The 16,339-nt window shown below is 39.0% G+C and overlaps 1 protein-coding gene across 9 annotated transcripts in view; it reads right to left on the bottom strand.

Annotated features, from left to right (window-relative positions):
• Window positions 1–16,339, bottom strand: part of Wdr37 (WD repeat domain 37) — a 66,432-nt gene that overhangs the window by 33,015 nt on the left and 17,078 nt on the right. For 4 of the 9 annotated variants that reach the window (XR_015640823.1, XR_015640822.1, XM_087590761.1 and 1 more), the window contains 5 exon segments: window positions 11,092–11,269; window positions 6,544–6,640; window positions 4,505–4,600; window positions 4,166–4,230; window positions 233–368 (listed from right to left, as the gene is read on the bottom strand). Coding sequence is in view for 5 of the 9 variants with exons in the window: in XM_087590761.1 (XP_087446887.1) it covers window positions 233–368; window positions 4,166–4,230; window positions 4,505–4,600; window positions 6,544–6,640; window positions 11,092–11,229 (532 nt within the window). In the remaining 4 variants the exon portion in view is untranslated. 9 annotated transcript variants of the gene reach the window in all.

Here is a 16,339-nt window from a genome sequence, read left to right as displayed (position 1 = left end):
TTTAGCTCATCGTTTTGTCTGAGACAGTGTGACAAGGTTTTTACGTTGCAGCCCATGCTGGCCTAGAACTCCACCCTGCCACAAGTGGATCCAAAAGCTCGAGCTTGGATAACTCTTCCAGCACACTGTTTTGTCCAGGAACTGCTCTGCTGCTGCCAACTCAAAGTCACATCTATCAGTTATCAATCAAAGTCCTATCTTAATGAGCCAGCTGCAACAGTGTCTGGCTCACCGGCAGACGCTGTCCCAAGAACAATAGGCTGTGTCCTTGCAACACTGACGTCCCAGATGCCGTCCCTGTGGCCAATATACTCCTTCACAAGCTGGCAGATGGCCCTGGATGTGGTAGTCTTAAAGCTGGAGACAATCTAAATTGAGGAGAAAAGAAGCACTTTTAAACACTTACTAAATTAAATTTCTAAGTTAAAAAATGCAAACATCAAAAAGACGTCTTTAAAAAATATGTTAGTCACTTAATAGACTATGGTAAACACCACCAGAATATAATACAAGCATGAACAAAACTGAGATGCTTCAAACGGTAAGACTGGTCTCGCTCAGCTTGCTATCAGAGGCTTCAGAAACATTTCCCCACTCCACTAGTGGACGGAAGTCAGGCGGGTAGCTAATGTCTAACTGGATAAGAAAGGCACAGATGGGCCTTGTTAAGACATTCATCCCCAAATCTCAATCACCAAACAAAATTCCCCATCTTTAGAACATATACAAAGAAAAAGAGACAGGGAGACAGAAAGAGAGAGAAAGACAGTCAGGGAGACAGAATCATAGAAACTAAGAGAGGGGGTTGGGGATTTAGCTCAGTGGTAGAGCGCTTGCCTAGCAAGCTCAAGGCCCTGGGTTCGGTCCCCAGCTCCTAAAAAAAAAAAAAAAAAAGAAAAGAAAAAAAAAAAGAAACTAAGAGAGATAGTCAAAGAGGGAGAGGGAGACAGAAAGAGACAAAGACCAGACTGATAGACAGACAGAGATATAAACAGACATGGAAAAGTTGAAGAAGAAAAAAAGTACCCCAACCTAATAACACTAAAGAAGGGTGCTCACAAAAGAACGTTCATCTTTTTCTGAATGTGATCATTTTACACCAACCACATTTCAAAACAAAAAAAGCCCATGATGTAAGAGGAATCAAAAGACCACACTTGTAACAGATGAGGAGGTTTGTTAAAGATTGTTTATTGAGCACTTGCTTGAAGCCACGTGCTGCATTAGATGAAGACAGCTGAGAGATACAAAGACCTTTTAGAAGCTCTTGGTCTAATGGAAACAGACATGAGGTGATACAGACAAGGAACACACAATTAGATACTGTCCCATTTAATGACACATAATGAACAACTCTCATTTCCCTCATAATGAAGAATATAAAGTGAGGAAGATACTAAATGCAAAATATTCTTTAAACTTTGTAGTAGTGAAGCTGTTCTCAGATAAATGATAAAGTTTCAACTGTTAAAGTAAAACAGAAAAAAATATAAAGAATAATGAATCTATTAAATCAAGCAAAAAAATCAGAATTTAATGAATTCATACAGCTTGCTTTTTAACAATTCTGCAGAGCCCAGGACATGTATATAAATTTACTCTTACATAAATATATGAAGATACAATCTATTACATCAATTAGGAATGTGCTTTCAGATTATCCCCAACACAGTAAAGACAAAAATAGAAAGCTCAAGAGACTGACATTTTACAAGTAATATAAATCAATTCTATTTACTTGGTTTAAACTTTACAGAAAACAGAAAAGGACTTGCTCAAATCTCAAACCCACCACTGTCAGCTTACCTTTCTGAAAGCTAGCCTCCCTCCTACAATCAAAAAAAGCATCCCTCTACAATGCATAAGAGCTCCTGTTTACAGAAAACACCACTGAGATGCCCAACAGTAGTACATTTTAGGGGAGAGAAGTCACAGACCACATAAAACTTACTACCATCGTAAGTTATGGTAAATATCAACATTTCTAATATAAAGAATGCTAGAATAAGAACTACTGAGTCACACCGCTTAGCTACCCCACTCACAGGGTAGAATGGAAGTGCATTACCATGGAAATACAACCTTGTACATGAGACACAGGACACTCGGTGCTCATAAATGCCGTGGCAGCATCCCATCTCCCATGCTACTTCCACATGCTCAGTATACTTTACAAAACAAAGACACTGACTCAAGCCCGGGCAGGGTGGAGCACACCTTTAATCCTAACAGTCATGAGGCATAGGTAGGAGACTCAGTTCTAGGACAGCCTCATTCACATAGGGAGTTCCAGGCCAGTCAGGACTACATAGAGAGACCCTGTCTTAATAAAAAAACAGACAGACAGACAAGCAAACAAACACTGACTTGGTCAAGATAACAAAGAGAGCCAAAGACACAACTAAATTACTTAGAAGGAACATTTGGACAGAACAGCAGCAGAGTAACAATGGTAGGATGGTTTCCTGTCATCCTAAATTTTTAACTAGAACACAGCCTACAGCACTTTAAAAACAAATCAAAAAGGGCCTTTTCCACTACAAAAAATACCCTCTAAAGAATATCTGCAAACATTTCCACAGGTTTCTTTAAAGTAGTTTTCAGAGTAGAGTGTCTCCCCCATCCCACCCCATAAGCATTAGCAAACAGTTATGAGCTGCCCAGGCAAGGGGAACCTCTGTGGGTTGACTTCATACACTTCTGCGCTCCCACTGTCTCACCAACATGCTACTTGCCTTTCATGGCTCTGAGTCACAAGGAGGGCAAGTACTGAATCTAGACTGTAGCATGTTCTTGTGGCATTCGTGCTTAGCTCTAATACCAAGAAGCCATGCTGTGGTACAAATCAGAATATAGCGTTACCAAATTATCTCTTCCATTTAGATGTCTTGCGTTTCATTATTTTTAAGATGAGTACATACAGCTGTAAAGTTCATAGGAATATGCTTCTGACATATTCTAATCCTAAAATGCCTGCCATTAAATATTGTAGAACTCTAATATATTTTAAAGCAAAATACTATTGTGCATGCCCTTACCTTTGTCCAAACTTTGTTTTTTATTGATCATGGTAAAAGACTGCTATATATAAGCATGTCCTCCTCTACTTCAGAAACAACCAGAAATCATAAGACCACACATTGTATACACAGAATTGTAAACATCAGAATAATCTAATTTAATTCAAATAATTTAATTCAAAATAATGTAACAAAAAATGAAGAACATAATTTTGCACTTCATTTTGAAGAAAAACTGAATTACAAATTTCAAAAGTAAGATGAATTAGACATTACAACAAACAAAAATCCAATGAAACAATTTACATTCCAGATGTTATCAAAGCACACAATAGCAAAATGTCAACAATACTCATGTTCTCTCCTAAATAAAAATTACCAAGAATTTCTAAATAAGGAGAGCAGGCAGAAAGGCTAGACTTGTCCCCTTAACTGAAGTTTTCCTCAGTAGTCCTGCCGAATAAATGACTGTCAGTCCAAGACGATGAATTGTAAAAGTGAAAGGCTGGGAGTATTCATGTAATCACGGCACACATTTCAATTTCTCCTCTCACATTTAACCAGAGGAGTATACATTCGCCAAAGTTAGGTAATTGATTTATCTTTTATATATTCAAAATACTCCAAATTTGATATGTACAATATTACATCAAAATACTATTATACAATAGATTTCCAAACAGTTAACTCCTTGCCACTTCAAGTCAGTCCTAAGCATTGTAAAGGAAAACTCCTTGAACACCCTACACGCCTTACAAGTAAGCCCTCACTTCCTTCTAGTACTTAGAAAATAGAAAAATAATAATGAAAATTAATTTTAGCCAGATAGAACTTTCCCCCTATATATTTATCAATTATCTATCTCTCTGAATCCATATACTTTTTTATCAAGCCAATCAGCAGTACAAAAATGTTGTTCTTCTAATAATAAAAAATTGCTAATACACAATACATAGATCTCACTGGAGTTTGAATCTAAGTTAGTATTTAAGCATCTACATACTGTAACCATTTGGCAATGGTTGTTTCTAGAAACCAGACATTTTCCTATTACACATTTCTAACTGGAAAATATGCAAGTTAAAGTACACATCTGCACACCGCAAGCACCACATGACTGGCTCCAGAGCCAGTGCCTTGCATACCTTGCTGGTAGAAGCCTTGTAGGTGGTCTTAAGCTTCTGAGAAAGCTGACTAGTACTGTGACTGGCTGTGGAGACAGAGAATCGATAATCAAACACCCTCAAACTCAAGAAGCACAGCACGCCAACGTGCAGCAATGTCTTAGAAAGACAGGGAGACATAAAGAAGACACGGGGACAACAGCAGCACTAGTGGGGACCCAGGCTCTTTCTCATCTGACTTGTACCTGAATTATGTATTCCAAGTCTGGGGAATAGTAGAGAGCAAAGAGTCAGAATCCTCCATGAAATCCCAGTTTCCTTGATAAGTAATCTACATGCAATACCTTATAAATATCTTACCTTTTGTTTTGAGCTGGCCCTTACTCAATTCTGCCCCATCAATCGCTTGTCCTTCACCAGCTAAACGTTCATTAAGACTATCAATTTCTCTGCGCACTAGAAATAAAAACATTTTTAAATAAAAATGCATTCATCACTTGTAAACTAAAATACATGAGTGTTGAATTGGGACTGTCAAAACAAACACATGAAAAATATTCTAAAAAGCAAGGTGATAATTTATACTTTCCAAACACTCAAGCCATCATTCCATGAACAAAAAGTCAGGGCTGAGGATGCAGCTTGGTTGGTGGCGTGCTCACCAGCATGTGTGAAGAGCTGCTTCACCCACACACCACACAGACTGCCTGTGGATGCCTACAATCTCACACTTAGAAGGTGGACACAAGAAAACCAGAAGTTCAGGGTCATCCTCAGCTACATTTCAAGTTCAAGACCACTCTGGGCTACATGATACCCAATTTTTAGAAATAAATAAATGGAAATTCACTCTTGTGACCTGTGAAGGTGTTACTGTCAGGGTCTTAATCACACCACTTGCACATATCCACATTCTTATTCAGTACAGCTTCTTTTTTGCTAATTTCATGCACTTAAAAAACATTCTGATACTATCTAAAATTCAGTAAAATATTTATAGTTTACCTGTGGATACTGCAACTGAGAAAAAAAACATAATATGTAACCACTGTCACATGACACCAGAAAAATCTCCACATCAGAATTATGTATAACCAAGATTTTAACATTCTAGAATGAAAAATTAGTAGGAAATTCAGGATTGGGAGTGTCAGGGGAGAGAAACATAAAAACTGAAGATACAGAAAACTCTGATCCTCCTTGCTACCTGAGGACATAGGGAATAACCTCAGGCATCCTCACTATAAACCCGAGAAATGACTTGCCCAAAAGTAATTGGTCTAAAAGCACCAAGTTGTAACCTAGCACAACTAGGACCTGGTTTACACACGTCATCCAGCTCCAGGGCCTACATGCTCACCAGGACACCGTGAAGCCTCCTGGGACTGCAGGATACTTGTGAGGAACAGGCTAAGGACAAGGGCTCTATCCAGAACCCAGATTAAGCAATGAGGGCTTTATCTTATGGGCACCAAGAAGCTACAAATTCTCTCATGCTAGACAACATAAGATCAAAGCGCCTTTCAACATTAGTAATTTTTAAGGATTTATTTTTAACTGGGGTGGGGGTGGAGTGTTTTGTGAAAGAATGTCTTAAATCACAATGAAAACATCAAAAATATTTCAGTTGTTAAAACTCTGATGCTTATTAGTATCCATTCAATTCTTAGAGAAAGCACAAAGTCCTGTGATAGTTCATTTAAATGGTGTATGTGTTATAACCTCCCCCCCCCCCCATGAAAACTACCCCATAACAGAACACCAAAAGGGATAAAAGACACTAATTTCCCAATGGTGAAGCATTAACACATCTGGTCTCATCTAAAACTGACTGGAAGAAGATTACTTATGCTCAAAGAAACAATAACCAGAGGAACTCAAAGCAGCAAAAAAACCAAAACAACAACAACAAAGGCACAAAGCCACAGTTAATGCATTCTGTCATCACACAAAATAAGTAGAAAATGTTTGTCCCTGGAGGTTCCAGAAAGGAACACAACTCTGCCAGGATTCAACACCATCCTGGAAGACTCACTAGGCCCATAGAACTGTAAGATTCTTTTTTATGCATATGGCTTTTCTCCTGCATGTATGTCCATATACTACATGAATGCCTGGTGCCCTCTGAGGCCAGAAGAGGGCATCAGATCTCCTAAAACCAAAATTACAGTCATATGGATGCTGAGAACTGAACCCAGGACTTCTGGAAGAACAGCCAATGTTCTTAACAGCTGAACCACTGCTCCAGCCCCAATTAATATGATTAAGTCGGCATGTTTTACAACAGAGTGCAAAGTGAATAGAGTGATGAATCTTAACCCACAAACACTGTTCTCAGAGACTTCTATGGACAGGTAAGAATTTCTTTCTAAAAATACATTAAGATAGGAGATACTCACATTCTAAGTTTTCGATGTAAAGATTTTCAAATTCTCTTTCTATCTGACCAAACAGTTCCAAAAGTGTACTGCGTACTGAGGACGGTAGTTTAGAATCCTGTACAAGAGAAATATTTTCTGTTTAAAATAAATGAATAAATCATTTTAATACCAGGCAACAATATATTTTTTCAAAGTGAATTATCTTTATAAACTCTTACTTTATAACATCATATAATGTATTTCTTATATGTATGGAGGCTTCAAGGGTTTAGAATTGGCTAGGGACACAGCTGAGGGACATAGCTCTGTGAGAGCATGTACTTAACACAGGTTCAATCCCTAAGACTCATGAAAATCTAAGGCTCAAGTTTCTACAAAGTTGACAATTATCAAAATGTATTCCTAAAGGGATAAAAGATTTAAGAGCACAGAATAACCTAAGCTTTCCTTCTGCACATGTGAACATACTTCTCTGAAGAAGCTGCGGATCCTCAAGACTGACTGAAAGAAGCCACGCACCTTAACTGTGGAGATGGAATGCTTCAGACTGAGAACCCCAGTGATCTTTTTAACAGCTATGTACTGTCAGCCTCTGTGCCTACCTAACGTCCTGACTGCTCGGTAACCTTTTAGAGTGCACTGTGACTGCACACCCCTAGGTATTCACCAAGCCTACAGCTAAGACTGTCAGAACATCTGACACCTACAGCAAAGACTCCCTGCTTTGCTAGGGCCTACCTGCCAGATGTCCAGAGAATACATGTGGGTTAGTGCACTGATGTATGACCTTCCTCTGTTGTGTGACTGCAAAAGGCCTCCACCCTCTTCCACAACAGAATGTGTTATACAGGTGAACATAATCTGTGTTCTTGGGCCTTGGTCACACACACTAGGCTTAGAGTGAACTTTTTCCCACTGAAGGAAAAGCTCTGTTTTGCACTGACCCAGAGGGAACATGAGTTTACTTTATTCAAAATGTCCAAATTTGTAGAGAAGCAAGGCCATTCCCAAAAGTGAATCTGTTACAAATGCCTTTAGACTCTACCACATGCTATTAAAAAACAAACAACAGGTATGTCAATTGAGTATCTCAGTGGACTATACACATTAGGAGAAAGAAGTACCTTACCACCTAATTAGATCCATTGTGCTTCAATCTAAACAAACTGAGACCTCCTATAACTCTGAAACTAAGACACGATAAAGGGGGTGAGGCAGGTAGAAGATCTTGCCTACAATAGGAACAAAACATCTAGTAGTTTAGTCCACTTATAAAGCAGGTCCCACTTGGGCCTCATTGCTCGTGCCTTTGCACATCGCCCCTTCCTTCTTCGTCCCTAAAGCAAACTGAAGGCAACAGGAGGCAGCAGCTCTCCAAGGCACCAAGCACATTCACGAAAGAATTTACTTTGCCCAAACACTGAGTAAACAGTGACTAGTTGATAAGCCATCTACTCTACTCTACTCTCCACATGGGCATTATCTCCATCATAAGAGTATGTGTGCCCCACCCCTCCTCAGCACAAAAAGTGTATTTCAAAACTAAAAATCTCAAATACTTCTATATTAATATTCCAATATTTAAGTAACATCAGTATAATCTTCAAGTGACTTTTCAAGTTTATATACAGCACCAATATTTATTAAATTCTACCTCAAGTTCACTTCTTAGAACTATAAATTTCAGGGAAAAGTAAACATTTCCACAATTTGAGTTTTTCAATAATCATGTATTCTCATAAATTTCATAAACCACTTAAAATAAATACATGCTAGCTTAAACAATGAATCTGGTGGAGATGGCAATCTTAACATCCCTCTAAAAGTTTCACATTTACGACTTCAAGACACAGAACATTAATATAATCCCATGGAGAGTAATGGTCACCTTCTTTTTGATACTGTTCCCTAATAACGGAAAGGGCAGTGCTACACTGAGACTAAATGACCACTCCAGTACATCAAGACTACTGCCATGCAGTGCATCTCCACTCTCCCACTCAGTCAGTCCACTTACACCCACCATGCCAGCTGCAGCGTCAGACACCATCACTCTCCTCCCTCCTGTAAAGGAGAGGGTCACACTGGCCACTTATAGAGCCATCTATCATGCAAGTTGGTTCCAATTCAAGTAACTATACTCAGTAAACAATAGGCACTATCTAGCTAACAGGGGAAACTCAGAGAACCCTAAGAGCAGCACACAGGTCTGCGTTGCTCAGGTGAAAAGAATTGTGAATCACCTTGTAACAGTTACTACGAGCTACAATTATTACCTTATACTCCATCACAATGGAAGGCAACACTAAAAACAAAGTCACCTCATGTGGGAGTACGTCTAGAATATGCCAGCAAACAAAGTAGAATTTTCACTGGTAGAAATATAATTGTTTATCTCTACTGCCCAATTAGTAGCCACCAGCCATATATGACCATTTAAATTTCAATGTAATTCATGTTTGTTTAATCTACATTTTAAATCCTAAATCATACCAACCATGTTTAACTGACTACATGCTATATCCACCCTGTGACACCTTTATCAAAAGTGACACTTCCACCAAAGAAATCCTACCATGCAGCTGCAGCTTTACTCTTTCAAATAGACTGTGCCCCAAACCTGAATACCCCTGAATGTAAGTATATCAGAAGTCAAGATCTTTACTGAAGTGACCAATAAAATGCAGTCATAAGGTGATCCTAATTGATGATGACTGCTGGAGTTCTTAAAAGAATTAAGGAAGGGGCTAGAGAGATGGCTCAGAGGTGAAGAGCATGGACTGTTCTTCCAGAGTCCTGAGTTCAAATTCCAGCAACCACATGGTGGCTCACAACCATCTGTAATGGGATCGGATGCCTTCTACTGGTGTGTCTAAAGACAGCTACAGTGTACTTATATATAAAAATAAATATAAAAAAAAAGAGTTAAGGAAAACACACAAAGAGGAAAGACCATGAGGATACAAGAGGTGACAGTCGCAAGCTCTAAGTGAGGCCTTGGGAGGCCCTTGATCTTGGATTTCATCCTCCAGAATTATGAAAAAAAAATTATGCTGTCTACCTACCTAATTTATAGCACTTTGTTACAACCTAACAAAGGTAAACACTGTCAAAGCTACTTTTATATTTTTATATCCACCACTAATTAAAATGTAACTTTTTATATAAAGCAGACAGGGCAGAGCTGAGCTTCTGTATTCAAAGTTGAACATCCATAGAGTCAACCAACTAACTGTAGGTGAGAAACATTTAGGCAAAAGCAAGAGAACACACAGCATGCCTATAATCCCAAGGCATGAGGAACTGTGACCAAAGGATTCCAAGCCCAAGTCCAAAGTCAGACTGGCCTATATATAACAAGACCCTCTCTTAAAACAACAGAAAAAATATAGCATGCACATGTGTATGTGTGTGTGTGTGTGTGTGTGTGTGTGTGTGTGTGCACGCGCGCGCACGCTGTAGCCAAAAAAAAAAAAAAAAGAACCTGTAAAGAGTAGCCTGTACTGAACAAGTAGCAACCTTTCATCATTATTTCCTAAAGACAGTGTAACAATTACTTTCCCAGCATCGACACTATAACTCTACAGCAGGCCATAATTCTTCTGGTTTTTTAGCTGAGCACTACTGCCAACAGTATTAAAGTATGGAATATAGAATTTATATACGAGAAGTCACATGTAGGAAGTTGCTTACACGGTTCTAATAAGATCCAACATTCATTTCTCATATTCAAGCCTTTTTATCCTACAGAACTATTGCTGATACAGTCTAATTGTGGAAAAAAATGCTACAAAAGTGTAAGTGCATTCTTACATAGGTAGCACTATATGATTATTTTAATTAAGTCTACTTTATCTAAATATCACAATAATACCCTTCAAAAAAAAAACCTACCATTTTTTGACATCTATAAAGGCACTAGAAAAGTATAGGCAACACTTAACATTATTGGTCACATATTAGTACATTCATTCAAAGACAGTATAGTCACTATATATAACAGAGACAAGGACAAAGCAAGTCACTTCAGAAGCAGAAAGAGCATCAAAATTTTAATTCCCCTCTTTTCTTGAGAGCATTAGAAACAAAAAAACTTGGCTTGAAAATCTAGACAACTAAACTATACAAAGAATAAAATAAGTTCTTATTGTAACTGTCACACCCATACATTTTTGTTATAAACATACTAACCTTAGCCAGGCATGGTGGCACATGCCTTTAATTTTAGCACTTGGGAGGCAGGGTCAGGTGGATCTCTATGAGTTCGAGGCTAGCCTGGTCTATATACCAAGTTCTAAGACAGACAGGACTACATAGAGAGACTGTATCTCTAATAATAATAATGATGGATGATGATGATGATGGTGGTGGTAGTGGTGATGATGATGATGATAAATAACCGAGAAATCTAATTCTCTCCGTGTGTATGCTGCCAAATTTACTGCATTCTGTTTGGCCGTGTAAGCCTTCCTTCGGCTTTAGAAACCTACATGCATTAGTTTATTTCAATTACACTACAAGCATGACAGTCATCTGTAAGGTGGGCACTGACCAATGCTGACTTACTTGTCCTTCTAACATTTCTCTTGGTAGTCCAGTCCTCTCTTGTTCTGAGCTGTTAGTTCTTCGTATAGAAAGGCTATGAGATTTGCGCTTTTGTTTTGCTTGGCGAGCAGTTGAACAACTTCCGCTTTCTGTGGGCATTACTTCTAGAAGGCAGTGTCCTGGTCACTCCTGCAATGCGCTAAACAACAGCAGGGAAAACAGTGCTTCATTTCTGACACAGCAAATGCAAAGAATCAGCAGACAAGGGAAGGATTTCTTACTAAGGTTAGAGCTCACTAAACCACACAGAACTCAAGTTGAAGTCAGTTAAAATGATTCTTGTTTAAATCTTTCTCAAAATTGTTTAGCTATTCTAGTTCCTTAATATAACCCTCTAATTTCAAAAGATTTTTTTCACTCTCAAAAACTGCTGCTTTGTGGGTTAGAGATCACTCAGTGGTAAAGAGCCTGAGAGTTCAATTCCCCACACCCACGAGGTTGGCTCAGCACCAGAGTTACCTTCTATAACTCCAGATCCAGGCGATCTGGCCTCCACTGGCACCAGGCCCACATACTGCATAGACATACATGAAAGCACACCACCCATACAAGTAAAACTTTTTCTTTAATTCTTGCTATAACTTTAAAAAGAATTTTGCTAACTCTGTTATCAATTTGGGCCTTCAAACCAATGAAACATTTAATCTTTCATCAGTCTCCAGTTTACTGCTAAATGAACAACCCAATTCACTACAATATCTTTTATAGTTTTTAAGCATTTTAAACACTATTTTCCTTTGCTTTCATATGTTAACTGCTAATATACAAAAATATAAACGATTACTGTGTATTGAGCTTGTATCTGGCATTCTTACTGAATTTCTTTATAAATTTTAGGAAAAAAATTCTATAAATTACTTTGTCATGTTTTTTAATGTAAATTACCGTTCCACCTGAAAGAACAAGGACATTTCTTTCTTTTTAATTTGCAAGTCTATTTCCTTATACTTTTAGCTAGACATTTTAGTATATCCTTGCTTTTTTTTTTTTTTTTTCTCCAATTTCATCCCTGAGAATAAAGCTACCTACAGGTTTTCTCTAGTTATTTCCCCGGGTGATATTTCTTTCTCATGTATTTTCTATGAGCGTGTTTCCTAAGTCCTGAATTGCCATGCTTTCTCTGTACAGATTAATATGAGGCCATAGATTCTCTTTGTTGACCTAAACAGGGTTTCATTACATTGATTATTTTCAAACACAGAGCAATACTGATACCCATGGGAATTCAGTCTGCCTCTATCTCTACTTTCTTGTAGATTACCTAAACATGTTTAAACTTTTACACTGGGGACAGGGAGATGGCTTGGCTAACAACACAAGCTCAACCCCTTGAACTCATGAACCAAAACAAAAGACAAGAAACAGAATGCTGTGGCCCAAATCTCTAATATAAACCCAGGAGCTGTCAAGCTAGCCCATACAGTACTATTATAAAACATGCTTAGCTTTCTGAGGACTCTCCCACTGACTGACAGCGTGGATGAACTGGTTTACATTCCCACCAACAGTATACAGAATCCACTTTTCTCTACATCTTAAACAACATTTGGTTGTTTGGTTGGTTGGTTGTTTTCCTTTAAGATAGGTATACTGGCTGACACAACTTGACACAAATCTAGACATACCTGGGAAGAAGGCCTTTTAACTAAGAGTATGTCTCCACAGACTGACGACGTAGGGCCCAGCCCACTGTGGGAGACACCATCCCTGGGTTGTGTAGGAGAGCAAAGCAGGCTAAGCAATCCAAGGGGAATAACCAGTAAGCGCACTCCTCTGCGATCTCCACTTTAGCTCCTGTCTCCAGACTCTCGCTTGAGTTCCTCCTTGGAACACACTATTATCCATATATCAATTATACCCTTTGCACCCAGAGTTGCTTTTGGTCATGATGTTTAAGCACACAACAGAAAAACCAAGTAAGAGTCAGGTGGTGTAGCACTTGAAAGGCAGAGGCAGAGGGATCTCCCAGTTGGAGGCCGGCCTTGTCTACAGATCAAGTTGCAGGGCAGCCTGAGCTACATAAACAGTTTCAAAAAACCAAAAATGAAGAAAAAAAAAAGAAGAAGAAGAAGAAGAAATTAGAAGAAAGACAAAAGCCAACTAAGATAACAGGCATTCTAACCCGGTGGAACAAAATCTCAACCTAGTCTGGATTTGCATTCACTGATGGATAAAGATGCTGAATATTAGCCATTTATAGTTCTTCATTTGAAAAGTATTTGGGGTTGGAGAGATGGCTCAGCAAGTAAAAGCACTGGCTGCTCTTCCAGAGGACCAGGGTTCAAATCCCAGTAATAGGGCGGCTCACAATGCCACATGTCACATGTCTGCAGGAGAACTGACGCTCTCACACAGACATACATAAAAGCAAAACACCAATGCACATAAAATTTTAAAAAGATAAAGTAAAAATTATCTTTGAAAAAGTATTTACTCAATTCATTTTTTCCATGTATTGACTTTACTGATTCAGTTGTTTTTTTGGTATGTAATTTTTAAAGTCTCTATATTCTGAATATTCTCTTTGGCTAGATAAATAGGTATCCAAAAAACATCCTGCCATTCTAAATGGTGTTTCTTCACTCTGATGTTTCTTTTGCTGTGAAGCACCTTTGAATTACTGAAACCCCACCTGTCAATCCTTGTTATTTTCATAATAACTTTAGAGTCCTGGTGGGAAACCTCTTAACTGACTGTATCTTGAACTGTTTTCCTCTAGCAGTTTCAAATTTCCCATCTTCCAGGAAGATCTCTAATGCATTTGAGTAGATTTTGACAGGTTAGAAGGTTCTAATTTCAATCTTCTACATGTATATACAGAGTTTTTTCAACACAAATAAATGTTTTTCATACCTGTCAAAAATCAGACGCCTGTATTTGCATGATTTTCCTGGTTCTTCATACACCAACTGATTATTAATTGAAACCCTGACCCTTTGGACATGATGCTATCAGTCTTGGGATCTGTTACAGCAGGCCTTTCCTAGAACTGCTTTGACAAACAGGAGTATTGCTTACTGCTGCAAAATGAGTAAGGAAAGCAGAATTGAATGAAGGCTCCTTATTCATGTGCCATCACATGGGGAAGACTCCTAGTAACTTCTGAGAGGTAACACAGTAGGTCCACCTCTTCTCTGGCTCTCACTCAGATTGCCACGGCTGAGGATGCTCATTAGTGTTCCCCACAATTTCCTTGCCACTACAGAGGGATAGCCCATTTTGATTTTTGAGTGTTTTGACTGCATGTATGCCTAGTGCCACCAAGACCAAGAAGGGCATCTGATTCGCTGGAGCTGCTGGAAATCAAACCACGGTGCCCTGCAAGAGCAACAACAGGTGCTCTGAACTGCTGAGCTACCCTCTGCCCCGGACAGATATCTAGTTGATTTCTTTCTTCTGTTCTGTACTGTTCTTTGCCTGAGCCCTTTTGCTGTCCCTGGGTTGCAGACTTCTACAGCATCAAAGCAGGAACATGTGATGGAAAAGGAAACTAAATTGTATCTCACGTTTCAGATGCCAAGGAACTTACCCAGGCAATCTATTTACCTCTCCAGCTTTCAGTCTTCCATTCTTTTTATGGACAAAACTGGGCTTCACTTTTTCTCTGTGGGAAATTATTTTTGTTAAGTTTTCCCCAACCTTTTTTCCCCAAAAGCAGTGTTTTTATTTCCAGAGTTCTACCCTCATCAGTGGTGGAAAAGTACAAGGATCTTTTATCATTTCAGGGGCCTCTATGCTGATGTGTTATTAGCAAACATACAGGCATGCAATATGCTGGGTTTGATAAACTAATGACAATATTTAGTCTCTCTCTAGTAGAGCAACAGGTGTCAACTGGCCTTTGCTTCCATAGAATCCTGGATTTAGGATATTCACTTACAATTTTTATTTGTGAAGGTTTGGAAACAACTGAGAGAATAGTAGGCAGGAAAGAAAATGCAGTTTCCACCATGTAGTCAAATATCCAATTAAATTTCTTCATTTATTCTTCAAGAAAACTGGCTGATTCATTGCTTTAAATCCAGTCAGAATATGCAAGATCCCACTCATAGATCTGAAAGCCTTATTCTTCATCTATTCCAATTAAAGAATACATCACAGTGCTCTCATTTTAGCATCCTCTGTGCAATTCTTTTGCATAGTATTGACAGTTTATTTCCAATTACTGCCTCATATTTTCTGTAACTGGGATATGTTGTCAGCTGTCACCCCAAGAATCAGAGGTATCTAGTTGATTGAATAAATGAGACACTATTGGAACCCAATAACTTGTCAGGTGCTTTTTTTCCATATGACATTCTTGTCTTCTAACAGCCACTGATGTTAAGGTTACTATTAATAGCCTGAAAAGCAGACTGTAGCTAGGAAAGTTAGCCCCAGGTAATGTGGTAATGTGGAGGCCAAAACCAGCACTGGACCTACCAGACATGTCTGCAACCACAACTTCAAACTCAGCCTCTGAACCTGCAGCTCCTACCCTAGGACACCAGCTCCTCTCAGTAGCTTTATCTGTCATCAGACACTCTCTGTGACAACTTCCTCCTCTTTACTTTTGCTTCTAGATTTATAACCTCTACCTTTCCCCTCAGCAATCTGTGCTGGTCCTGTGCCTGTTGACTTAACTGACTTAAATACAGAGGAATGAACCACACATTTGATTGCATCTGTGAGATAAAATCTGTGAGAGAGCGGAGAGGAAGACACACATCCTAGTCTGTACATTGCCAGCTCTTGGGCTGGGGTCCGGGACTGAATGAAAAGAAGGAAGAAAGCTAGCAGAGCACCAACTCTGTGTGCTTCCTGACTGGTGCCATGGACTGGAGCACCCCTGACAACATGCCTTGACGGGCTGTATTCCTCTCCACTGTGAACCAAAACAAACCTCCCTGCTTTAGTTGCTTTGTGTTAGAAAGTTGGCCTCCGTGATAAAAGTAACTTCCAGGTCCTGTTATCATTTCCTCCCATTCACACTACATCAAAATATTAAAGAATATGAAAGCTCTGCCCTGGTTCCAATGAGCCTGGTCCTGAGAGTGGGAAGTGTGGCACATTGGAGTGGGCGTGTCCTTGTTAGAGGAAGCAGATGCCTCCTAGATGCCTACAGTCTTCTTCTCCTGTTTGACTTCAGAACAAGATGAAGAACTCTCAGCGACTCCTGTACCATGTCTGCCTGGACTGAACCTCTGAACCTATAAGCCAGCCACAATTA

Source organism: Rattus norvegicus, chromosome 17 (genome assembly GCF_021556685.1).
Source record: "Rattus norvegicus strain SHRSP/BbbUtx chromosome 17, alternate assembly SHRSP_T2T, whole genome shotgun sequence".
In the NCBI taxonomy this organism is placed as follows: Eukaryota; Metazoa; Chordata; class Mammalia; order Rodentia; family Muridae; genus Rattus; species Rattus norvegicus.
This window is presented reverse-complemented; position numbering and strand designations above follow the sequence as displayed.